The 27,190-nt window shown below is 49.4% G+C and overlaps 1 protein-coding gene across 3 annotated transcripts in view; it reads right to left on the minus strand.

Annotated features, from left to right (window-relative positions):
- The window catches only part of LOC144138620 (uncharacterized), a 108,551-nt gene that overhangs the window by 77,358 nt on the left and 4,003 nt on the right, over positions 1 to 27,190 (minus strand). Inside the window, exon 2 of one of the 3 annotated variants that reach the window (XM_077671003.1) lies at positions 1,121 to 1,248. The exons of the other annotated variants lie outside the window; for them this stretch is intronic. Coding sequence (XP_077527129.1) covers positions 1,121 to 1,200 — 80 coding nt within the window. The 5' untranslated portion in view covers positions 1,201 to 1,248. The remainder of the gene's footprint in view (positions 1 to 1,120; positions 1,249 to 27,190) is intronic. 3 annotated transcript variants of the gene reach the window in all.

Genomic DNA, 27,190 nt, shown 5'->3' on the forward strand with positions numbered 1-27,190 from the left:
TGCTGGTCGTCCATGGTGAGCCGTAATCCACGCAGGTTCCTTTGTGTGAAACCAAGAATGGCTGATTTTGCTGCAGAGACATCCATTCGATCGCGCACGTAGAAACTTTTCGATGCTGTCAATGCCGACTTGGAGGTCAGCTTGAATCGACAGCAAACAAGCGCCGCTGCGCCAAATGCAAATGTCATTAGTGTAGATGCAGCTGCGGGGAAAGCAAGCCTGGCAACTTAGCCATTACAACATTAAACAACAGTGGACTTAGCACGCTTCCCTGAGGAACACCTTGTTCCACTGCATGCTGTTGGCTATCTCCTTGACTGGTGCACATATACACTCTTTTGTTCTTCAAGAAGTTATCGATCCATCGAAGAATCTTCCTACAAATTCCCGTTTTGACAATGCCTTCAAGAATACGTAAATGGCTTGAAGTGTCCAATGATCGACTAATATCGCTTCTCGACCTTTTCGCTAAGATCAAAGTGTAAAATACAACTGTTCAGCTTCAAAAAACTAGCCTTTGGTAACTCACTCGGCGCCATTCCATCCATGAAATACGTTTTAAAACAGAAAATGCACAAAGTATTTTTACAAGATTTCAGATTCTGCGCTTTAGTACCGTAATAAGGGAAGGCGTGACGTATTACGGACCAGCATTAAAAGTAAGCTTACCAAAGTGCGTTCACTAAAAGGCACCTTGCGACACGTCATCGCAGAGTATACGTCACTCAAAGCCCCCATCCCACAAATCCCATTCCCAACCACCACCCCCCTACCCCCTTTCCCCAAAGAGCGATTGGAGATCCTACGGTCCAGCCCCACCGCAACGACCCACGCGGCCCTAGTGGCCCGGGGCCTGGAGGTGTTGGCCGTTTATGGGCCCAGTGAATAAGGGACCACCCCGTCGGAGGCCACCTCAACGGTGACCTCAAGGGCTCGAATAAAGTTCTATCTATCTATCTATCTATCTCTACCCGTAAGTGCGAGCTACAAGAGCTAGTTTTTTCAAATGGAACGACGCTGTATTTTGTCATCATGGTCCCTTTGAAAGCCCTCCCTAGTGGAATGCATAAAAGCAAACGCGGGAAAATGAAGGGCCGTGGTTTGGCATCTGTGGCCGTACCTGTGGTTTATGGGGCATGCAAACGATTGCAACGAAGAGCGCCCGGATCGACTGCTTCTTTGCGGGTCCCGGTAGGACATTTATCTGTGATGCGGTGTGAGCCTCAGCTTCACTCCAAACACGATGCTCTGCAAAAGAAACAAAAAAAGGTGGCTTCTGATTTTTGATAAGTTACGAGCACTTTCTAAATGACAAACTGCGATACATTGATGGCTCTGAGTGAATTTTTATCCATGAGTTAGTACATTGCAAAAAAAAATTTCTACGACTCTAAAAAGATGTGAAAGACATCAAAGAAGAAGATACAAAAGCCTTTTCCTTAATACAAAGATGGTGGGAACCAGGGGTGGAACAGGGTCCATGAGTTTGGGAGCAGTCCTGGGAGCAGGCAAAAGTGCCTTTTGTAGCAGGTATCATGACGGCGCAGTTGTCTTGAAGGAGAAACAAGTTTATTGGAGCGAACTTGTGCTCCCCTAACAACTCAAGAATACAGAGGCGGCGAAGCAGCGGTCAACAAAGTGACTAGCACAGGCGAGTGTCGTCGAATGAATGCCGCGGCGTATGCTCTGCAGGCTTTTATCTTTCGGCGCAAGTGTTTGTGGAAACGTCGATTCACATCCAGAACATTGTAGATCACAGAAGATTATTCTGGGCTAGTGACGTTAGGGCGAAACAGTCTGCTTATCTGAATGTCATAGCCCGTGCGGCATAAAAGTAAAGAATGTAAGACGCGCTTAGTTTGGAACGCAGATAACACAGCGGAGTCCAAACATTCACACGATCCCCAGGGTGGTAATCGGCGTCTAGGAGTCGGAGGTTGTACCGCCCGGCATCTACCAGCTGCTGGTCTGTTGTACGAACTCGAGCCAGCTGGCGGGCCTCCTCCACACGCTGAAGGTATCCTTTGACGTCGGCGTTGATGTCGTCGTCTTGTATACGTGCGGAAGCATAGCATCGAGCATCGTAGTCGGCCGTCTTCCGTACACAAGCTCGGACGGCGCCATCTGCGTAGTTTCCTGGATAGCCGTGTTGTACGCAAAGGTGACGTATGGTAACACTTCGTCTCAAGTGTTATGTTCAACGTCGACGTACACTGACAGCATATGTGCGATTGTCTTGTTCAGGCGTTCCGTTAGTCCGTTCGTTTGGGGGTGGTACGCCGCCGTTCTTCGGTGATCCGTGTTGCTGTAGCGTAATATCCCTTGCATCAGCTCCGCAGTAAAGGCCGTTCCGCGGTCCGTGATTAGGACTTCTGGGGCTCCATGTCGCAGCACAACTTGGCTTATGAAGAACTTTGCGACTTCTTGTGCAGTCCCCCTCGGAAGTACGGCAGTCTCTGCGTAGCGCGTCATGTAGTCAGTCGCTACGACAATCCACTTGTTCTCGAATCGGGATGTAGGGAACGGGCCCAGAAGGTCCATTCCAATCTGTTGTAAGGGCCTAGATGGGACGCCGATCGGTTGCAGAAGTCCGTCGGGTCTCGTCAGTGGCGTTTTAAATGCAGAGCATTTCTTAGCCTCGCCTCTTCCTGCGTCAGACGGTGTCAACAGCTCCGCATCCGCAGCAGGTGCGCCTCTCCTCCATCCCTCCTCTCTCTCAACAGCAGCTGGCGCGCGCATGTGTCGTAGTCAGCCCATTCGCTCCGTCGCAGTCTCGGCGTAACAGGAATGTGATAGCAGCGCGGTGGTGCGTGGAAGGGTGCGCGCTCCTTGCGGATGCGCGCTCTCGCCCCCGTACTGCTCTCCCTCTAGTGCGCGCGCTGCAAATATAAAGCGGCGAGCAGTCGCTCGTGCTTCCGTCACTGCGTTGCTCCTTCCTTCCTTGCTTGACGCTCGCTCCACCCTAACGCGACTTTACTCTCCTCTCTCTACCCCAAACCAACAACAACGCAACTACGACCCAACTACCCACGTAACGCGACTTTACGCGGCGTTAACGACCCCTAATGCTCTGCATTTACTCGTGTTCCCCTCGCGGGAAGGCGCGGGAATTTTTTCTTCGCTGGCAGTCACGGCAGCTCCGGACGTAGTGGGTGACGTCGGATGCAAGGTGGGGCCAGTAGTACTTCGCCTTGATTTTCCCAATTGTGCCAGCTGTGCCGAGATGTCCGTGTGGTGATATGCCAAAAATCAAAACGAAACTACAAAAGGAATGAACCAGCACAAGCTGTCGCCGCATTCTGATCAACAAGCACAGAAATCATCGTCATTGTGAATAGCGCTGAAGGGAGCGGGAAAAAGGCAAAAGGAGAACAAGGAGGAAGAAGTAGTGGGCTCGGAGGACTTACGCGAGTGACACGCAAGCCTGTTCCGTTCTGCTTCGACTCCTCGCTGTGTCTTCTGAGGCTGTTACGTCTGCACATCGGTACCGTGAGTGGGTGTTTTGGCCAGGGCTAAAGTTCTTAAAGTTGGTCCAAATTGTTGCAAACCTGTAGCGGTGGGGGATATTAGGGCTATGGCCCTAGGGTCCCCGGGGACCAGCATGGCGTCGTGGTCCGCCAGCTTGGCTGCAAGCAGCGTACCCTTAGAGGCATTCAAGCGGCACGGCGTAGAGAGCATTCCGGTAGCACTTGTCCCCGCCGGGGACGGTGTGATTCGAGCAAAAAATTCAAAACTCCTTCAAGAGCAGTTGAAACTAGTGAGCCAACATTACATGGCCATCTCGGAAGTAAGGCAATACGGCAGGGCAGGCCTTTTGTGCCGATCTAAAGACCTAGATTGTGTCGCGGACCTGCTGCGGTGCACATCGTTTGCCTCGGTTCCCGTGAACGCCTTCATTCCGGCGCACCTCGCTTGTGTGAAAGGCATTGTTCGGGACGTTGATCCCACCCAGTCTCCCGAAGAAGTACTAGATGAGTTCAAAATGGCAGGTGTGACGGCAGTCTACCGTTGTAGCAGAGTGGAGAATGGACGGCGGATCCCAACCGCGTCTGTTATCGTGACTTTTGCAGGACTAAAATGTCCCTCTGAGGTGATGGCATGGCCGCTGGTGCATAGGGTAGACCCTTTGGAGCCTAGGCCACTGCAGTGCCGGAAGTGTTGGAGATTTGGCCACACATTTCGGGGATGCAAGTCCAATCTTAGGTGCAAAAAGTGTGGAGACAGTCATGATGCGCAATCCTGTCGATCAGACATCGAACTCTGCTGTCTCTGTAAGGGAGCCCACGAAGCGACGTATTCCAACTGCCCGGCCAGGTCTCATGAATGTTCCCTCTTAGAGATAATGGGAAAAAACCGCTGGTCTAGGTTTGAGGCTTCGGCTCTGTTGAAAAGTCGTACCCAGGGTTATGCAGCAGCAATTCACAAAACAAGTTCCGCTGCTGATGCCGCGTTTCCAGCGACCATTACTCCAGTAATTGAAAAGTCCATCACGCAGGTAATGCAGCAAGTGGTCGCTCCGCTTACTGAGACTCTTGTCACGCTGACGCATGTCACAAACCTTTTGGCGGCAAAGTTAGGTTGCTCAATACCGGATGTTCCCACTAACCACCAGGCCACATGTTCTACTTCTGAACCTCAGCTTGTAACACACTCTGAAACAGATGATGCCCAGGCTATTGCAGGCTGCTCCTCACGGCATACAGCAGAATCAGTTCCAGATTGGGGTAGCGATGAGACAGTCGGTCCGAAGGGAGTTCAGGTTGTTAGTAATGACGAGGTAGGAAAAGCCGCCCCGGCTGTAGACATCGACGACTCCTACGTCATGGAAGTGAATGACGTCTCCACAAATAAAATTCTCCCCACAAAACAGAAGAGGCGTATCTCCCCTATAGATGAAGCTAAGGCTGCACGTGGAAAACCAGCAAGCAAAAAGGCGTCCCCTACGTCTTCAACTAATGGCACTGATATACTGGGGGCCATTGTTGCGTCCACAGTACACGAGGCAGTATAGCATCTCTGAAGATTGTACAGTGGAACTGCCGCTCCTTGAATTCTTCTTTTGTTGATCTCAAGTGTCTAGTTGCAAATTACTGTCCTGATGTTGTCCTCCTTCAAGAGTCATGGCTTTCTAAGGACAATTTTTTTGCTTTGGGAAATTATCGGGCCTTTAGATTAGACCGCAATAGTAGAGGGGGCGGGTTACTAACCTTAGTTTCTTCAAAACTTTGTCATAGAGCATTTTCGTCGTTGGAACTGATGTCACCCAGTGGCGAAGTTCTCGCGGTAGATTTGCTTCTTCCTGGGAGTCCTCCGATCTCCATCGTCAATGTTTATTTTCCGGTAGGCTTCCGTAGAGTAGAGAAACTGGACAGGTTTATAGCCAGTAAATCGACAATTATTGTTGCCGGTGACTTCAATGCTCACCACGTTTCTTGGGGATACAGAACGGACTCTCGTGGTCTAGAGCTCTGGCACTGGCTTCAGGAGAATGACCTTTCCTGTCATAATTCCCGGGCTGTTACATTTTTGCGTGGTGGATCTCGAACGGCCTTGGACTTGACCTTCTCCTCAGGCAATGTACAAGTCGCGTCCTGGGGTACATTACCCTGCGGCTCAAGAAGTGATCATTGCCCTATTGAGTTTACGGTAGGTGTCCCTCTAACTAGAATTGAGGTCAGAAAGCAAAAATTTATTAACGCGCGAGTTTACCAAGGGACACTGCGGGATTGCTTTATATCAATGCAGACCACTCAGTCCATTGTAGATGCTCAGCGAACGATGGAGTCTTTGCAGGCAGCAGCAAAAAACGCTGAGTTCACAGTCAATTGTACCGCACAGCAAAAGGTCTTTAACTGGTGGAACTCTGATTGCAGCCGATATTATCGCCGTAGAAAAGCAGCTCTGAGGACTCTTCTGCACAATCACTGTCCTGTAAATTGGATAAACTATAAGTACATGGCAGCAGTGTTCAAACGTACAGTTGCGAAAGCTAAAATGGATTACATTATAAATCTCAATGACTCTCTTTCGAATCCGAAAAATAAAGCAGCGCTCTATAAGTTCATGGCATGCAATCGGGCGGTTTCTATCAAGAAGTTACAGTCATCAGAGGTCTTGACTTCTGCTGAAGAGGCCCGGATTCTTGAGCGTTCTGCTAGAGGTCTTGCGGTTCGCTTTTCTTCTCGTTGTAATAACTTCCGTCTTATCGGTCCTCCAGAAACGGATGATTTTATGCCAGTCTCATCTTGTGATCTGACGGAGGCCTTGTCCATCACACGTTCTGCGGCGCCGGGGCTTGATGGCGTGACTGTTGGTGCTATTAAATTTTTGCCTGAGGAATTCCAACCGATTCTATTGAATGTGATAAATTCATCCCTCAGGTTTTGTTGGATTCCACTCAACTGGAAGGTGTCCAAGATAATTTTGCTCCAAAAAAAGCCAGGTCAGGGTTTCGATTTAGACAACTTAAGGCCGATTGCTCTGACCTCCAACATGATAAAATTAATAGAGCGAATACTTTTTAAACGGATGACTTCTTTCATGCAGGACAGGCAAGTACTCAGACCTGCTCAGATTGGCTTTAGGCGGGGATGTTCTATTTGGAACGCTCATGTGGACTTAGAGGCGAGGATCCGCTTAGCACAAAAAGGGAAACTGGTGTCGGCACTAGTTAACTTAGATGCAGCTAAAGCTTATGACAGTGTCGAGCATGGTATCTTACTTGACAAACTAGCGCGTATAAACTTGCCTACATATCTTTTTGCTTGGATTAGGGAGTTTTTGGCTGATCGGGAATTCTTTTGTACAAACGGAAGGCTATCTTCAGGAAGTTTTCCTCAAACTAGAGGAGTGCCTCAAGGATCGGTTTTATCGCCTTTACTTTTTAACATCCTTATGAGTGACATTCCTATATTCCCAGATGTAACAACCTACGTTTATGCGGATGATATAGCGTTTTTTGCGGCCGCAGTCGACATTCATTCGCTATATGACCGTTTGCAGGCCTATTTATCTGTCTTGGAGACATGGCTTGACAGCATTTATTTAACGTTAAATGTGTCGAAGAGTGCTCTACTTGTCTTCCCGGTTGCAGGAACAATTTCAATTTCTCTCGCTTACAAAAATCAAGTCATTCCGCAGGTGGATTCGCTGAAATATCTTGGTGTTACATACACGTCTGCTCTTGATTGGAAGGCACATATTAACACATCGGTCACAAAAGCGGAGAGAGCATTTGGTCGCATGAAAAGACTATGTGGGAAACGAGCAGGAATGCGCCGGGACACACTTTTGCTGTTGTACCGAGCCTACGTCCGGCCAGTCATGGAGTTTGGGTGCGTCTTATTTTGCAGTTGTCCTATCTACAAACTGCGTCCGTTATACCTGTTGGAGAGGCGCATTCTTCGATTTTGTCTTGGCCTTCCCCGGTTCGTTTCGAACCGAGTTCTGTACTTAGAGGCACGCGTTCCTGAACTTAGGGTCCGTTTTCTCTTGCTGACGGTGCAAACTTACCTCCGCATGTACGAAGCCCCCTCTGGGGCTGCCAAGCCTGTATTTATTTGTGAGCCGAGTATATTTTTTACATCTCCGTGGCCTAAACGTATCTCCCCCCAAGTGCTATTCGTTCAATCATGCCTGGATTGTATTTCTGTTAAGCTATATGAGGTCATTCCGGTATCCACAATCGAGCGAGAAACTGAGTTTTACTTTCAAAACCCCTTCCCTTCCGCTGCAAAACTTCTACCACGCTCGCTATTAGCCGCTATTTTAAATGAATATTTATCCAATTATCCTGCTTCTTCTGTGATTTATACTGATGCATCTCAAAATGGCGAGAAAGCTGGAATTGGTATTTTTTCACAATCTTTAGACTGGAGTTATTCGCTGCGAATCCCGGATTACACACCCATTTTTATGGCCGAATTTTTAGCAATAGCTCTTGCTCTATGCAAAGTACCGCAGCATGTTTCAAAAATCATCATATTATCTGATTCGATGGCAGTTGTATCGGCGTTAACTTCCTCTTCGGACTCTCCATTGTACCGCACACTATTATTTTTTGTTCCCAGGCACGTGAAGGAGGTACGCTTGTCTTGGGTCCCTGGCCATACGGACATCAGGGGCAACGAGCAAGCGGACCATTTAGCTAATCTCGCCGTCACAGCTCCCATTCAATTCGGAATTCCTAATCTGGCTCTGTTTGCATCTGCGAGACTAAGACGATATTGGCATTTAGACGCCACCCGTTCCGATTCACTCTTATCATTTGAAGAGTTCCAACATTTAAAGTACGGGTGGAATGTTCATTTTTGTGGCTCTCGGCAATGCGAGGTGACCTTCACCGAGCTGCGCTGCAGGGTACCGAGGCTTAATTTCTATCTGTTCAGATCAGAACTTTCACCTACAGAACTATGTGTGCGGTGCCAGGTCCCCGAAACAATCGACCATTTTTTCCTCTACTGTCGCCGTTTCTCAACAGCTAGACAACTGTTCTTGAAGGAGCCGATTGAGAGGTTGGGGTTGACTTTATCGATAACACTTATATTATCTATTGGCGCATCAAAGCTGGGGTTTGCAAGAAGGGATATATATAATTGCATTCAAAATCTTCTTTCTGCATCAGGTCGTTTGAATTGCTAAGCGGTGTTGATTAATGGGTAATTCGGGTTTCATTAACAACTAAGTTTCCTTTTACAGCCTCTTTCCGGAAATAAGTATATTGAAGTCCCCGCGTTTTTAACCGATTTAGCCCTGGCCAATCCCCCCTTGTGGGTACGTGCCAAAAAAATTGAGGACATCATCATCATCATCAGATTGCCTGGCGGAATTGATGTTCGAGACGAGTCCGATGGTTCCGGAAGCCTGCCGTTAGGACAGCGGGGACCCCGGTGTTCTGCGACCGTTGGTAAAGAACGTCCAGACACCACGTCGCCACTGGCAACGCCATGCCGTGGCCCTGCCTCCAGTGCGCCTGTTCTTCTGACGATACCACAGCATCTTCGCTGCTTGGCCCTCGCATCTTCAGCAGCTGCGCCTTCACCCGGCTGCCACTTGTGAATACGTCTGCGTCGCTCGTGCCTTCACGCTCCGCAACGACGTCTCCGTGCATCGGCCACGTGAGACTCTCTCTAGTCACGAGAACCTTGCATCCTACTTTTGTGTCGGGACTGTGTCCCTCTTTACGCTAGTTTAATGCCGTCAAACTGTAGGTTGTAACTTTTAAGTGCGAATGCACTTTATAAGCGACCCTGAATTCCGTTGACCGCCGTCCGTCCACATAGCAACAGCTGCGGGTGCGCGCGCTCCTCGTCTCCCTTGGCAACGGGGGGAGATGGGCGCGCGCTGCCTGGCCGCTGACATGGCACATACCCACGTGGGGGATTTGCCAGGAATCTCCTCGTCTTCCTTGGCAACGGGGGGAGATGGGCGCGCGCTGCATGGCCGCTGACATGGCACATACCCATGTGGGGGATTGGCCAGGAATCGGGCGTGAGAAGGGCTAATGCACCCGCTTAAAGGAGTACTGACACGAAATTTCAAAGCTGAGATCAGCTCTAGCAATCAAGTACAACGACAACACAAATAGGTGTCTGTGCATGGCACATACCCACGTGGGGGATTGGCCAGGAATCGGGCGTGAGAAGGGCTAATGCACCCGCTTAAAGGAGTACTGACACGAAATTTCAAAGCTGAGATCCGCTCTAGCAATCAAGTACAACGACAACACAAATAGGTGTCTGTGAATAAAGGCATCTTTCTTTCTTTGTAGTTGTGTGTGTGTGTGTGTGTGATCTCTCTTTCGCGAACATTACCGAACCGCGCAAATTCAACTCCTGCATTCGCACTTTCACATTCTTCCCCTCGGGGAAATGCGGGGAAATTTTTGTTAAGTATACGTCTCCTGGTTAGCGTTTGCCCTTGCCCTAACTCGCCATCCCTTATAAATGTTCGTTTTCCTCGTTCACCGAAACCGCGTCGCATCTTCTTGCTCCTGGCATCTACATCCGCGTCATAAGTTCCCCCTAACCTGATCATCACAGTCTGGAAGACGCGTCGTCGTAGTACACTTCCAAAACTTCGTCACGAAGATCTGCCGGGGTCACAAGAAGATAATTTGCTCTCGTTCCGGGGCTGAAATTCTTCTTCACGAGGGTGGAGTTTTTCAGGCTGAATGCAGGTAAGTTGTGTTTGAAGGCCCTGGGCACGGCGACGTTGCATCCTTGGAGGTAGTCGATCATGACACGTAGATCGGGGTCGGCACTCTGCTGGGCGGCCAGGTCGCTCTCAGTCACGACTCCGAAGAACGCGCTGCTGTCTTCATCGGAGTCTTGTGGTGGTGGGTCGACGGGGGCACGGGACAGGCAGTCGGCGTCGGAGTGTTTCCTACCGGATTTTTAGACTACTGAAACGTCGAATTCTTGCAGGCGCAAGCTCCACCTACCAAGACGGCCAGAGGGGTCCTTCAAATTGGCGAGCCAACACAGCGCATGGTGGTCGGTCACAACCTTGAATGGTCTTCCATACACGTATGGGCGAAATTTTGAAATGGCCCATATAATCGCGAGGCACTCTTTCTCTGAGGCTGAGTGGTTTCTTTCTTCCTTGGACAGACCACGGCTGGCATAGGCGATTACTTTCTCGCACCCGCTTTGCTTTTGTACGAGGGCGACCCCCAAGCATATATCACTGGCTGGCGTCCGTGTGCATTTCCGTTTCGGGTTTTTGTCGAAATGCGCGAGCACAGGCGGGCTTGGCAGGCATTGTTGCAGCTCGCAGAAGGCTGTTTCTTGGGCATTTTCCCAGCTGAAAGGGGTGCTATCTTTTGTCAAGCGGATGAGTGGCTCTGCAATGCGGGCGAAGTTTGCGACGAAGCGCCTGTAGTATGCTCATAGTCCGAGAAATCTCCGCACGCCCTTCTCATCTTTCGGTCTTGGAAAGTTCGCTATGGCGGAAGTTTTCGCCGGATCAGGCCGGACTCCCGCGGCGTTGACGACATGGCCCAAAAACTTGAGTTCCTCGTGCGTGAAGCGGCACTTTTCAGGCTTCAGCGTTAACCCCGACGTACGGATGGCCTCGAGAACAGACTGCAACCTTGCAAGGTGTTCGTCGAAAGTCCGGGAGAATACCACAGCATCGTTGAGTTATACGAGGCAGGTGTACCACTTAGGGCCAGCTAGCACCGTGTCCATGACTCGTTGAAACGTTTCTGGCGCCGTGCACAACCCGAACGGCATCACCTTGAACTCGTATAGGCCGTCCGGGGTTATAAATGCAGTCTTCTCTCGGTCTCTCTCGTCCACTTCAATTTGCCAGTAGCCGGTCTTCAGATCCATCGATGACAAGTACTTCGCGTGGCAGAGGTGGTCTAGGGCGTCGTCGATTCGGGGGAGGGGGTACACGTCCTTTTAAATGCAGAGCATTTCAGTAACTCACGATGTCACTCGCGTTGGCGTCCGTAGTCCGCACCATCCCGTAGTCCGCACCATCGTTGTCCCTACTATATAAAAAAAATTACAATCCGTCGCCAGGTTTCGATCCCTCCACCCTGCGGGCGGGACGCAATGTGCGCAACGCTCTAACCACTGCGCCACAAAGCCTTTTTTTTTATTGCAACATTTCAGTACAAAACAAGCACCATCAAACAAAAAACAGCAACGATAAAACTGCTAGTCATCACCTTGACAGCAGAAAATCACAGGCAACCACTCTGGAGGCTCAGGCTGAGCCCTCCACACTTCAATAATCATACGCATTGAATCAGCGAAATATTCTCTTGACCATTTAGCGTCAACGTCCCTATGGCGTATGGCCATGCGGGATTTCCAAATTGCATGTAGGGCCAGGACCATCACGAGGTCGTAAGGTACTTCGTCACTCTCAATAGGTAAAAACCTAATGCCGTGAGCGTCCAGGGGAAAATCTTTTTTGAGGGTTCGCTGAAGCACGTCCCAAAAGAAGACCCCGTCCCAGCAGTCCAAAAACACGTGTTCTACAGTCTCGGGTTTTCTGCACGGGTAGCAGTCCACCCCACCCGGCAAAAACATTCCCTTTTCCTTCTGCCACGTTTTCACATCAAGGACGCCCGAGTGAAGTTTAAAGAAAAACGTCTTAACCCATGGGCCAATCGCCATACGTTTCACACGCTTGAGCACATCCTGTCCTGGCCCTACACGGTACAGCGATCTATACAATGGAACGGGAAGTACGGAATCAACGAGGTCATTATACAATCTTTTACGCGTCACACTAGATAAGTACTCTAGCGTGAAGCGTGCACGCAAAAACATGGTGGCTTGTACCACCTCACGGAAGTAGCCTTTCGTTGCGCCAAAAGATAAAGAAGCTGACGTTACAACAAAATCAGGAAGCGCTCTGGCCAACTTCACCTGACACACAGTGCGCAAAAAGGAGTCCTTCACATCCCGAAGAAACAAAAAACGATTTACCACTTGACGCAAAAACAGATGCGATAATGACAGGCCACCAAGACGCACGCGCCGAAACAGGTTCGTACGGCTTGTTCTCTCCCATGACGACTCCCAAATCAACATAGCAAAAACTCGGTGCAAGGCCTGTACACGTGCCCGCGAACAATGCAACACCTGTAGAACGTACCACAGTTTGCTCATTAAAAACACATTACACACTGATGCCCTAGCAAATATTGAAAGTCCGCTTCCCTTCCATTTCTCGGCCTTTTCACGCAATTCGACTGTTTGACTGCGCCAATAAGGGTCGCTGTCTACATAGTTCTCGAGGGGCACTCCCAAGTACTTCACCGGCGTCGTCTGCCAGCTGATACACTCGAAAACACTAGGCATACTGTCCCACTGGCCATGCCAGAAACCAACACATTTCTGCCAATTAACACCACTGGCACTGTACTTACAAAAACATTTCAAGGTGTTTACAGCAATGCTTATGCTTCTCCTATCAACAAAAAAAAGAGCAATGTCGTCAGCGTAAGCTAACACCCGCACTTCACACGACTGAAGTTTAAACCCTTTGACGTCTTTGCTCCGGATTACACTTAAACAAAACACTTCAATGTAGAAACAAAAAAGCAACGGAGACAATGGGCAACCCTGACGAACGGCACGTTGAACAGGAACGGGTGCGCCGATCGTTTTGTAAATAACAAGCCTAGTAGAACACCCAGTGTACGCCATGCGCACACCATTGAGAATAACAGAACCAACATTCACGTGTTCCAACATATTTAACAAAAGTTCGTGCGACACCTGATCGAAGGCTTTAGCTATGTCTACCTGGATCATTGCCAAAGTCCCTTGCATGGCGTCACAACACTCCAGAACACTTCGGGCAGTATGAATATTTGTAACTATCGACCGCCCTTTGATCCCGCACGTTTGATGTGGCCCTACCAGGTCATTTATGACAGTCTGTAAGCGGCCTGCCAATATTTTCATTAAAACCTTATAATCGACATTTGTCAGACTAATAGGACGATACCCAGGGATCTGCCTGAGTTTCGCAACCTCCTCCGAGTTCGGTATAAACACAGTGTGCGACACGAGAAAAGAAGGTGGCAGCACACCTTTGTGGTACGCCTCAGAGTAAACTCTACATAGGACCGGGCTAATGTCACCCTTAAACGCCTTGTAGAAAGCAGCGCTCAGGCCATCAGGGCCCGGCGTCTTCCCTGGGCTTAACTCGTCGATAGCGCCGCGTATCTCTTCTACTGTAATATCTCTTTCGAGATGCGCCATAACTTCCTCGTCTAAGCACGGTAACAAAGACGTAAACTCTTCTCTAAACTTGACGGCATCGACAGGATGACAAGAAAACAAATTTTTATAAAAGTCACAAAAACAGCGCTCTATATTAGCCTGGTCACTATAAACCACACCTTCGGCTTCAATTTCCACTATCGCATTTCTCCGCGCATACTTCTTTTCCCCGCTGAACGCTCTTTTAGTCGGCGCTTCCCCGTGCAAAAATCTCTCAGCTCGTGCGCGCACAAGCGCACCCTCATACTTCTCTTTATTACTTCGAGCTGCGCTTTTAATCCTCTAATGTCATCCTTCAACGCCCCGGGCGATTCACATTCTTCCTTAACGTAAACGTCCAGGGTACTTTGTAACCAGGCTTCTCTTTGCTTCTCGTCGTATTTGATTGCGGATGATCTTTCAAGGGCCTTTAACTTAACTTCTTGTTTGAAGAGCTCCCAATTGAGAGTAAAGTTAACGTTCTCTTCTCCACCGAAAAAGGTCCGTGCGCATGCATTAACGGCCTCAGTGAAATGTTCATCCTGCAGCAGCTTGTTATTAAGCTTCCAAAGCCCCCAACAGAACGCGTTGCCTGGTTTTACCATTCTACCAACGGTTACGGTCACAAGACAGTGATCGCTGAAGGAAACGGGGGAAACTCGGTAGCTATCACACTCCGGCAGAATCTCTGACGAAACATACACTCTGTCGAGACGCGCATGACTGTTGCCCTGGAAGTGTGTATAGCGAACGGTACCGCTACTGCCAAGGCTATCGCCCACATCTTCCAGCGCGAAGTCAGCGACGACATCAGTTAAAACTATCGTACTCGCATCGCGGAACCTTGTCGAGCTACTTTTGTCTTGCGCAGAACATACGCAATTAAAGTCGCCAAGTAAAATAACGAGCCTCTCCGTATCGCAAAACCCACGAACATCCTCAAAAAAACCCTTCCTTTCCGCTGCCTTTGTGGGCGCGTACACACAAATCACGCGCCATTCGCTTGACGATAAAACAAAATCGCACACAACAAAACGCCCACACTCGGACGCGGTGACGGTCTCTAGGGTTGCCCCCAAACTCCTTCGAACCAACAGGGCAACGCCCGCAGACATCCCGACCGCGTGAGCAACGCACACGTCGTACCTCGACGCAAACGGGCGCACCATACGATCTGTCTGCTCCTCTCTCTCAACCTTCGTTTCTTGTACCGCCACTATATCCAGGTCCTGTTCGGTCACTAAACGATACAACTGATTCTGCCGTCTCCTGTCAGCAAGCCCCCGGACGTTAAGCGTGGCAATACGGATTGGCGTGTTTAAATACACCAGGTTAAGAGAGAAAACAAACAGACCCGAAAGCATTTATGCTGGTACATTTGACAAATGAAAAAACAACACAACACCGTAAAACGACGAAAACAGCCCCCCCCCTCCCCCCATGAAAAAAAAACAAACGGATCCAACTTGAGCCCGTTGAGAGAGCTTCACTTGACGCTCGTACATACAAAACACCCCAAACCCCCACCCTGAAACGAAGGAAGAACTCTTCGACGCCCAACACACCCCCCCAAAAAAACGCGCAATGACCGCAAGGAAAACCCTTCGACACCCGAGACAGAACCAAAAACCCACGTAATACAACTAACGAGCTTAAAACCATGACTAGAACACGCCCTGCACTTTTCTTGCTTTTCAAAGACACACAAAGAAAACTTAAAAATACTTTTAGCAGTCCGAAAACGAAGGCAAGGATGGCGTTCTTACGAATTCTTTGTTGCCGTGGGTCCTCTGTCGTAGGGCGTGTTGAGCTTCGGCTTGAAGCTCGAGCGCCGCGACGTGGGTCCCACACTCACCGACCCCACCGCTACGGAGCCATCCCCCCCTCCGCGTTGTCCGACACTGTCTTGACGCGGCCGCTTGGCCACAGACTGGTCCTGGTCGCCAGTTTTCAAGTCGACGCCCTCTTGGGGGGCGGGAGTTTCCAACGCCGCAAACTGACCCGCCACGCTCACCGGGCTCTCACCGTCGCCGTCGTACGTCAACTGGTCTCCTTCGTTGACACTTTGCGCAGGTAGCACTACGACGGCGGCCGACTCCTTCACCTCAGCGCTCTTTTCAGGCGGCGCGTCCTCCGTCACCGGGTCTCCTCCGCCCCCTGCTGCAGCCGCCTCCGCCTCCTCCACGTCCATGATGTTCTCCGTTCGGTCCACATCCCCCACCGGTCCGGCCACCTTCGCGTACGTCCGCACGCACTCGTTCGCTTCGTGACCGAAGCGGCGGCAGAGAGTGCAGCGCGGCACCTTGCAGTCGCGCCTCATGTGCCCCGTGCCAGAACAGCGAAGGCACTGCGGGGCCCTGCCGGGCACGACCACGAGCGCCTGCTCGCCTGCGACACGAAGCTGGTGGGGCAGGTCCTCAGCCCTCACGCCCGCGTTGAGCTTGAGGGTCACGGACCGCGTCGTCGAGCCCTTGTCGTGGACGCCTTGAACACGCCAGCGCTCCCGTGAAACTTCGCTGACCCTCCCGTAGGGAGCCAGCGCAACTCGTACGTCGTCCTCGGTCACGTTGTAAAGCAGCCAGTGGAGCTTCAGCCGCAGGTCCTGGTTGGCAGGGTCAATGACGAGGCAGTGTCGACCTTTGACGTGAAGCTCCTTTGCTTCCAAGATCTTCTTGACGCCTAGCTCCGACTTGAACGTCACCGCCCATACGTGACTCATTTGGAACGCCCCCAAGGCAAGTACCTCAGGGAGCAATTCCAGCCGAGCCAAAGTATCGCGGAAATCTTCAACGCGATACGGGCGCGCACGCATGTCACCGTGCAAAAAAACGGTATTAAAAACAATACGTCCTGTAGGCAATGTCGGCAACGAAACTTGATAACAATCGTCCTGAGCAAGAAACCTGTTGCCGCGGCCGGGAACGGCCGCATTAACCGCTCCTGAGGAGCCCTGCATCCTGCGTCCGTTCGCTGTGGTGGCCGGAAGCAGAATCCTGCGCCACAAAGCCGACACAGAATGGATGGCTACGGAAACGCCTTATATCCTTGACTCATTGAAATTACTGCTGACGAGCGCTCTTTCGTCAGCAGTTGCCACAAGTGCAACAACATTAACGTAACGCAAACTACTTAACGTCGTGCGCCCCCGGAAATGCCCTGCATTTGATCGTGCCCCTCGTGAGGGGAATGTTGACGCTACTTCTTGCAAAGACCGAGTACAACCGCCGAGAACAAGGTCCCACGAGCATCGCGCGCGCCATGGACTGGTGGCGCCATCTGTCAGATGCGACGCGAACTTTTTTTCTGGCTCGTTTCACTGTCCAAGAATACGATCGCGTTGACTTCGCGTTTGTCCTGGGACGCTCCGTCTTCCGGCCCTGACCTCTCAACAACGAACGGCGGCAGTTGGTCCTAATTATCGGACCGTTTGCATGAACCGTTGGAAAGGTCACCTTGGACGCCGCAGAGCACCACCGGAGCCTCAATTCTAGTTTGGTGATTTTGTTCCGTCGCCGGTAGTCAACGCAAAACCTTAATGTGCGGTCTTTTTTCTTCACGAGTATGACCGGGGCAGCCCAGGGGCTTTTCGACGGCTATATATAATGTCGTCGCTGAGCATGTCGCCGACTTGTGTCCGGATGGCTTTCCGTGGTGTGAAGAGACGCGGTACGGTGACTGTCTTGTAGGTCGGGCTCCACCTTCGGTTATTATTCGGTGCTTCACCAGAGGTGCCTGACGTAGTCTTGAGTTCGACGAAAAATACTCTTTGTAGCGATGCAGCAAATCCAATAATTTCTTCCGTTCTTCTTGCGGTAACGCCGGATTCACGTCAAAGGGATTTGGAAGCTTGAAGGTCGCTTCGGGTGCGCGTTCAAAGTCGGCAACCGCGACCACGTCACTTGCTTCTTGCGTTTCTTCGAGGTACGCAATTGAAGCGCCCCTGTTTAAATGCTGGTATTCCTCGCTGAAATTAGTGACCGAAACTTGGGATTGGCGTTGCGTGAAGCGCGCAATGCCTCTTGCAACGGAGACACCGCGATCGAGAAGCAACCTTTGGTCACTCTCCATGATAGCGTCGATGTCAGGAACGGCATCTTCACAGTAGACGGTGATCATCAAGCTTGCGCGGGGTGGCAGTGTGACATGATCATCGGCGATCCTTAAAGCAGCACGGTGTTCGGGGTTCGGCTCTGGCGTCATGGAGGGATCGGAGAAAAAAGTTATGGACTTGGTCTGTAGATCAATTATTGCACCGTTGTCCGTCAAAAGGTCCATTCCAAGAATTATGTCGCGGGAGCAGTTAGGCAAAATGACGAAAGTCGCAGGGTACGTTGTGCCGTCTATGGTGACGCGCGATGTGCACGTTCCACTTGGCGTCGCGAGGTGGCCTCCTGCTGTGTGAATGTCCGGACCGTCCCATCTGGTCATAACTTTCTTCAGCTTAGACGCAAAAGGTCCGCTCATGACCGAGTAGTCGGCGCCCGTGTCTATGAGGGCGACTACTTCAAAGCCGTCAATGGACAGCTGAACGTCGGACGCTGCCTTCTTCGAGTTCTGGGTGCGTCGTGGCGTCGTATCTCGGCTTCTGCGCGTTGACGGTCGGGCACTGAGCGTCGTGGTCTTCGTTGTATTCTTTTCGGCAGGTTAGGTCATGTCGGGTACACGTCGCGCCGTTTTGCAGTCGTCGTGGTCGGGAGTCACGTCAGGGTTAGATTGGGTCGTCGGGGTCGGGGCATGTCTTGGATCATGGTCTTCAGCGAGTCGCTGCGTCGTTGGAGGGTTTTCATTTTTCCGCCGTTGTGCAACTTTACCTCCCGAAGTTGCTGCTTTTAATTTCCCCCGCGTGGGCTGGGCTCCACGTGAGAAGTCAGCAGTGCTGCGGCGGTTCGGTGACTGATACGGGTAGGGCGACGGTGAACGGTTGAAGCGGGCTGGTCCTCGGTTGGTGTTGGAGAGGTATTCTTCAATCTCAGCAGGGCGCTGGCCGTATCGGGAGCGTGGGGCGTCGACGGAGAATCCTCGCAAACCGTGCCTCTTGTAGGGACAGCGACGGTAGATGTGGTCGGCCTCTCCGCATTGGTAGCACAGCGGGCGAATATAGGGCGTTCGCCACACGTCGGTCTTCCTTGGCGTCTGGTATTGGTCTACAGGGCGTCGGGCGGGCGGCATTGAAAGGCGGTATGGCTCGGCCTCTTGACGACGGGTTGGAGCAGGGCGGTGTTGACGAAGAACTGCGGAGTAGGTCATCGCTTGGGGCTGACGCGGTGCTTCTGAAGGCGTAGAAGTCCCCAGCGCCTGTTGAAGCTCTTCTCGGATGACGTCAGTCAGTGAAGCCACTTGAGGTTGCGGCGTCGTTGGAAAAAGCTTCTGAAGCTCCTCCTTGACCACTGCTCGGATGGTCTCGCGCAATGTATCGGAGCTTACAGTTGCGGCACGGATGGTCTCCGAGAACAGTGCGTTGACAGGGCGGTCGTACTGCCTCGTTCGAATTTCTAGCGTCTTCTCCGTCGCGGCCGCCTATGACGCTAATTCCGCCACTGTCTTCGGAGGGTTACGGACTAGACAAGCAAAAAGCTCTTGCTTCACTCCTCGCATTAGAAACCTGAGCTTCTTTTCTTTGGTCATTTCAGGGTCGGCACGGCGAAAAAGTCGCTTCATCTCCTCAACGAAAATCACGACCCCTTCGTTGGGGTGCTGCGTTCGAGTTTCAAGCAAAAGCGCAGCTCGCTCTTTTCTCACCACGGTAGTGAAGGTCTTAAAGAACTCCCTTTTGAATTGCGTCCAGTCGGTCAAAGAGCTCTCATGGTTCTCGAACCAAGTTCGAGCAGCATTTTCTACGTAAAAGAAGACATGCCGGAAAGTTTCTTCGTCGTCCCACCTGTTGAAGATGCGGACGCGCTCCAGCTTCTCCAACCATTCTTCGGGGTCTTCAGCGGGGGCTCCTCGGAATGATGGCGGTTCTCGGGGCTGCTGCAGGATGATTGGCGACGTTGTTTCTTGCACCATGGTGTTGGTTGCAGCGTTCCTTCTCTTGGGCCCTTCTGGCAGAAGGCCGAACTCGGGTAGCAATCCTTGCAGTCGGGGGCTTTCTCTGGTTGGACTGGCTTGGCGGCTTCGAGATGTCGTAAATGGCATAAAGGCTTAGTACCCAGCACCTCCACCAGATGTCGCGAAGACAAGGACGATGCAGTTGTCTTGAAGGAGAAACAAGTTTATTGGAGCGAACTTGTGCTCCCCTAACAACTCAAAAGAATACAGAGGCGGCGAAGCAACGGTCAACAAAGTGACTAGCACAGGCGAGTGTCGTCGAATGAATGCCGCGGCGTCTGCTCTGCAGGCTTTTATCATTCGGCGCAAGTGTTTCTGGAAACGTCGATTCACATCCAGAACATTGTAGATCACAGAAGATTATTCTGGGCTAGTGACGTTAGGGCGAAACAGTCTGCTTACCTGAATGTGATAGCCCGTGCGGCATAAAAGTAAAGAATGTAAGACGCGCTTCGTTTGAAACGCAGATAACACAGCCGGGCGTGGCCCGGCAGTAAAAACAAACAATAAATAAACAAACCCAAACAAACCCATACTTGGTATATATATATATATATATATATATATATATATATATATATATATATATATATATATATATATTTATATATATATATATATATATATATCTTGAGAAAGATCGGCATCCGATCGAAACGTCAAACAGTTTTGTTAGCAGCTATACCCAATATTTTACTATATATATATATATATATATATATATATATATATATATATATATATATATATAAGAGAAGAAAAACTTCGAACAAGGTAAAAGCACGATTGTGGCCTACGTTTCAGCAAAGAGAACGTGCTTTCCTCAGGGCCTATATATATATATATATATATATATATATATATATATATATATATATATATATATATATATATATATATATATATATATATATATATATATATAGGACAGAAAATAAGGGTTGGCAGTCAAGAAAACCTCTGAAAGCAAAGGGGAGGTTGTGGTGGGTCATAGAAAGAGATGAAGAATTTTCTGTTCTAAATTCCTCTAAATTCTTGGGGGCCACAAACGCTCGGTTCTTCTATTTCTGTCTATATCTATGTATGTATGTATGCATGTATGTATGTATGTATGTATGTATGTATGTATGTATGTATGTATGTATATATATATATATATATATACAGTCTTGTCCACTTATAACGATATCCAAGTGCCAAGAAAATCCCATCGTTATAACCGATAATCGTTATAAGCGGGTCGAGAAAAAAAAAGCCACAAGGGAGATCAAAACATTTTATTAGCATGCAAGTGAGGTAGTGCAACTACTCGTTTGCAGAAAAGCCATAGTCAGTCAGCTTTGACTGCTTCACGCGAAGCTGACGCACATCTTTTTCGAGAGCATCTAATTGCTCCAGGCAATTAGATGCTCGCCGCAGCACCGCAGGCGAATCGGCCATGGCGTCCGAACGTTCAGTCCGACTCCGCAGTGAAACTGGTGAAACGTTGAACGGAGGCAGATGCGGAGAAAAAAAAAGCACTCAGTTCGGCGGCAAGAAAAGGCGAGGCAAACTTCCGAGCTGCGAGTAGTACGAGCCGAACTGGCCGAACCAGCCGAACGTTGGTTCGGCCGGACGCACGGACGAGGCCAAAGCAGCGGCTCCGGGATGGGAGTCGGGAAGAAAAGCTGCTCCTCCTCTCGCTTGGCGCAGTCGACTCGTTTTCTGAGGGGTGGACGGGATGCAAGGCGCGTCGCGTGCTGTCGGCGCCGAGTGCCGGAGCCAGCGCCGGCGTCAGCTCGCATTTTCGGCGCACGCGGTAAGCGGATTCAATCGCTATATCCGATATCGCGGCTTGGGAGCATCGTAATAAGCGGGTTATTTTACCATAGAAAGCATACAAAATTGGACGGTGCAATCGTTGTCCATCGTTATATCCGATATATTGTTATAAAAGGGTGCACTGAAGGGCTTGTTGGTACATCATATCGTTTGAAAACAGCGCGGAAGACGGGACGGAGCAAGTAATAGACGACACAAGCGCTGTATTGTTATAAGCGGTATCGTTATAAGTGGATTCGACTGTATATATATTTATACATACATACATACATACATACATACATACATACATACATACATACATAGATATCGACAGAAATAGAAGAACAGAGCGTTTGTGGCCCCCAAGAATTTATAGGAACCCAAACGCAACATGCGCGTGCGCGACGGGAGGGCCTTAATCTCAAACAGCTCGCAGCCGGCTTCAGATGCACGTAATTGGATGTTGGGAACTTTAGGCTTGGCGTCGCAGCAGATATTTCATCGCCGTTAGAGTTGCGAGTGACAGTCCCGTAGCCAGCGCAGCGTTTGAGTAACGCCCCGGGGGTTGAAAAGAAGGTCCCCTTCTCCCCGTGTAGTCATAGTGGCGCTGGCTACCACCCTCAAGCGTCAGATACACTTCTAGTAAATATAAATAGCCCAGGAAGTGAAGGAGAACACAGTCGCCCAGTTATCCGAATTGGTAAGGCATTCGAGATCCAATCGAAAGGCGTGAGTTCGGTCCCAATTCTGGGCGTATGTTTTTCTTTCTTTCTTTCTTTCTTCCTTATATTAAAAAAAATCTTAACTTCTAACTCTACTAAAAAATAGAGCCTAACCACACCCCTATGCCACCTTTGGCGTTGTACACTGCTGACCTATGTTTCTGTATTTCCTCAACGAGCCCCTCATTTCCTTACTATATTATTCCGCGAAAGCCTAGCGAGGGTCTCGGTTCTGGCAGCCTTGATGCCTAGGTAGCATAAGAGGGCTTCCCGCCAGTTACCCGCTCATGAAAGGCTGTAGATGTTTGAGTCACGCCCCGGGGGTTGAAAAGAAGGTCCCCTAATCTCCGTGTAGTCATAGTGGCGCTGGCTACCACCCTCAAGCGTCAGATACACTTCTAGTAAATATAAATACCCCAGAAAGAAAAGGAGAACACAGTCGCCCAGTTAGCCGAATTGGTAAGGCATTCGAGATCCAATCGAAAGGCGTGAGTTCGGTCCCAATTCTGGGCGCATGTTTTTCTTTCTTTCTTTCTTTCTTCCTTATATTAAAAAAAATCTTAACTTCTAACTCTACTTAAAAATAGAGCCTAACCACACCCCTATGCCACCTTTGGCGTTGTACACTGCCGACCTATGTTTCTGTATTTCCTCAACGAGCCCCTCATTTCCTTACTATATTATTCCGCGAAAGCCTAGCGAGGGTCTCGGTTCTGGCAGCCTTGATGCCTAGGTAGCATAAGAGGGCTTCCCGCCAGTTACCCGCTCATGAAAGGCTGTAGACGTTTGAGTCACGCCCCGGGGGTTGAAAAGAAGATCCCCTTCTCCCCGTGTAGTCATAGTGGCGCTGGCTACCACCCTCAAGCGTCAGATACACTTCTAGTAAATATAAATACCCCAGAAAGAAAAGGAGAACACAGTCGCCCAGTTAGCCGAATTGGTAAGGCATTCGAGATCCAATCGAAAGGCGTGGGTTCGGTCCCCACTCTGGGAGCATGTTTTTCTTTCTTTCTTCCTTGTATTAAAAAAAATCTTAACTTCTAACTGTACTAAAAAATAGAGCCTAACCACACCCCTATGCCACCTTTGGCGTTGTACACTGCCGACCTATGTTTCTGTATTTCCTCAACGAGCCCCTCATTTCCTTACTATATTATTCCGCGAAAGCCTAGCGAGGGTCTCGGTTCTGGCAGCCTTGATGCCTAGGTAGCATAAGAGGGCTTCCCGCCAGTTACCCGCTCATGAAAGGCTGTAGACGTTTGAGTCACGCCCCGGGGGTTGAAAAGAAGATCCCCTTCTCCCCGTGTAGTCATAGTGGCGCTGGCTACCACCCTCAAGCGTCAGATACACTTCTAGTAAATATAAATACCCCAGAAAGAAAAGGAGAACACAGTCGCCCAGTTAGCCGAATTGGTAAGGCATTCGAGATCCAATCGAAAGGCGTGGGTTCGGTCCCCACTCTGGGAGCATGTTTTTCTTTCTTTCTTCCTTGTATTAAAAAAAATCTTAACTTCTAACTGTACTAAAAAATAGAGCCTAACCACACCCCTATGCCACCTTTGGCGTTGTACACTGCCGACCTATGTTTCTGTATTTCCTCAATGAGCCCCTCATTTCCTTACTATATTATTCCGCGAAAGCCTAGCGAGGGTCTCGGTTCTGGCAGCCTTGATGCCTAGGTAGCATAAGAGGGCTTCCCGCCAGTTACCCACTCATGACAGGCTGTAGACGTTTGAGTCACGCCCCGGGGGTTGAAAAGAAGATCCCCTTCTCCCCGTGTAGTCATAGTGGCGCTGGCTACCACCCTCAAGCGTCAGATACACTTCTAGTAAATATAAATACCCCAGAAAGAAAAGGAGAACACAGTCGCCCAGTTAGCCGAATTGGTAAGGCATTCGAGATCCAATCGAAAGGCGTGGATTCGGTCCCCACTCTGGGAGCATGTTTTTCTTTCTTTCTTCCTTGTATTAAAAAAAATCTTAACTTCTAACTGTACTAAAAAATAGAGCCTAACCACACCCCTATGCCACCTTTGGCGTTGTACACTGCCGACCTATGTTTCTGTATTTCCTCAACGAGCCCCTCATTTCCTTACTATATTATTCCGCGAAAGCCTAGCGAGGGTCTCGGTTCTGGCAGCCTTGATGCCTAGGTAGCATAAGAGGGCTTCCCGCCAGTTACCCGCTCATGAAAGGCTGTAGATGTTTGAGTCACGCCCCGGGGGTTGAAAAGAAGGTCCCCTTTTCCCCGTGTAGTCATAGTGGCGCTGGCTACCACCCTCAAGCGTCAGATACACTTCTAGTAAATATAAATAGCCCAGAAAGTGAAGGAGAACACAGTAGCCCAGATAGCCGAATTGGTAAGGCATTCGAGATCCAATCGAAAGGCGTGAGTTCGGTCCCCATTCTGGGCGCATGTTTTTCTTTCTTTCTTTCTTCCTTATATTAAAAAAAATCTTAACTTCTAACTGTACTAAAAAATAGAGCCTAACCACACCCCTATGCCACCTTTGGCGTTGTACACTGCCGACCTATGTTTCTGTATTTCCTCAACGAGCCCCTCATTTCCTTACTATATTATTCTGCGAAAGCCTAGCGAGGGTCTCGGTTCTGGCAGCCTTGATCCCTAGGTAGCATAAGAGGGCTTCCCGCCAGTTACCCGCTCATGAAAGGCTGTAGATGTTTGAGTCACGCCCCGGGGGTTGAAAAGAAGGTCCCCTTCTCCCCGTGTAGTCATAGTGGCGCTGGCTACCACCCTCAAGCGTCAGATACACTTCTAGTAAATATAAATATCCCAGAAAGTGAAGGAGAACACAGTTGCCCAGATAGCCGAATTGGTAAGGCATTCGAGATCCAATCGAAAGGCGTGAGTTCGGTCCCCATTCTGGGCGCGTGTTTTTCTTTCTTTCTTTCTTTCTTCCTTATATTAAAAAAAATCTTACTTCTAACTGTACTACAAAATAGAGCCTAACCACACCCCTATGCTACCTTTGGCGTTGTAGACTGCCGTCCTAGGTTTCTGTATTTCCTCAACGAGCCCCTCATTTCCTTACTATATTATTCTGCGAAAGCCTAGCGAGGGTCTCGGTTCTGGCACCCTTGATGCCTAGGTAGCATAAGAGGGCTTCCCGCCAGTTACCCACTCATGACAGGCTGTAGACGTTTGAGTCACGCCCCGGGGGTTGAAAAGAAGATCCCCTTCTCCCCGTGTAGTCATAGTGGCGCTGGCTACCACCCTCAAGCGTCAGATACACTTCTAGTAAATATAAATAGCCCAGAAAGTGAAGGAAAACACAGTCGCCCAGATAGCCGAATTGGTAAGGCATTCGAGATCCAATCGAAAGGCGTGAGTTCGGTCCCCATTCTGGGCGCGTGTTTTTCTTTCTTTCTTTCTTTCTTCCTTATATTAAAAAAAATCTTAACTTCTAACTGTACTAAAAAATAGAGCCTAACCACACCCCTATGCCACCTTTGGCGTTGTAGACTGGCGACCTATGTTTCTGTATTTCCTCAACGAGCCCCTCATTTCCTTACTATATATATATATATATATATATATATATATATATATATATATATATATATATATATATATATATATATATATAATCTCCACCCGAGCTGACATACGAAGTATAATATGGAGATGCTCGAATACGCTGTGAAGAACGGAGGTAGCCTGACAGCAGTGAAGAGGCGTCTTGGCGTGGGGAAAACTCAGAAGCAAGGCAATGTCACCCCAAATAGGGATAAAATAGTCACAGTAGCCGAGGAGTTCTATAGGGATCTGTACAGTAGCCGGGACATCCGGGATAATGCCGAACGAGAAAGTAGTTCACAGGAGATATATACATCGATCCCACCAGTAACGACAGAAGAAGTAAGGAAGGCTTTGAAAGAAATAAAAGGGGGAAAAGAACCTGGTGAAGATCAGATAAGAGCAGAGCTCTCGAAGGATGGCGGGCAAATTGTACTTGAAAAACCGGCAAACCTGTATACGCAATGCCTAATGACCGCGAGTGTACCGGAATCTTGGAAGAATGCGATCATCATCCTAATCCATTATAAGAAAGGTGGCATGAAGGACTTGAAAAATTACAGGCCGATCAACTTACTTTCAGTCGTCTACAAGGTACTTACCATGGTAATCGCTAACAGAATTTTTGCAACCTTAGATTTCAGTCAACCTAAAGAACAAGCAGGGTTCCGTAAATGTTATTCAACAATGGACCATATTCACACGATCAATCAGGTGATAGAGAAGTGCGCTGAGTATACTGAACCCCTATATATAGCCTTGATAGATTATGAGAAAGCATTTGACTCGGTCGAAACCCTAGCAGTCATTCAGGCATCAGGAACCAGGGGGTAGATGAGCATTATGTAAGAATACTAGAGGATATCTACAATGGGTCCACAGCTACCATCATCCTCCATAAGGAGAGCAGTAAAATACCTATAAGGAAGGGCGTCAAACAAGGAGACACAATCTCTCCAATGTTATTCGCATATGTCCACAAGAAGTATTCACAACGTTGGTTTGGGAACAAGTGGGAGTAAGGGTTAATGGAGAATACCTCAGTAACCTCAGATTTGCTGATGACGTTGCCTTGCTAAGTAACTCGGGGGACGAATTGCAAAGCATGCTTTCCGCACTGGACGAACAGAGTAGAACCGTGGGCCTGAAAATTAATATGCAGAAAACAAAAGTAATGATCAATAACCTGGGGACAGCACAGCAGTTTGGGATAGGGGGCGAGGTAGTGGAAGTGGTAAGCGAATATATCTACTTAGGCCAAGTTGTGACCCTGGATCCCAACCATGAGGCAGAGATAATTAGAAGGATCAGAATGGGATGGAGTGCATACGGCAGAAATTTTCAGATAAT

The sequence above is a fragment of the Haemaphysalis longicornis genome, unplaced genomic scaffold (genome assembly GCF_048455015.1).
Source record: "Haemaphysalis longicornis isolate Haplotype H1 unplaced genomic scaffold, Haemaphysalis longicornis Haplotype H1 scaffold_5, whole genome shotgun sequence".
NCBI lineage: Eukaryota > Metazoa > Arthropoda > Arachnida > Ixodida > Ixodidae > Haemaphysalis > Haemaphysalis longicornis.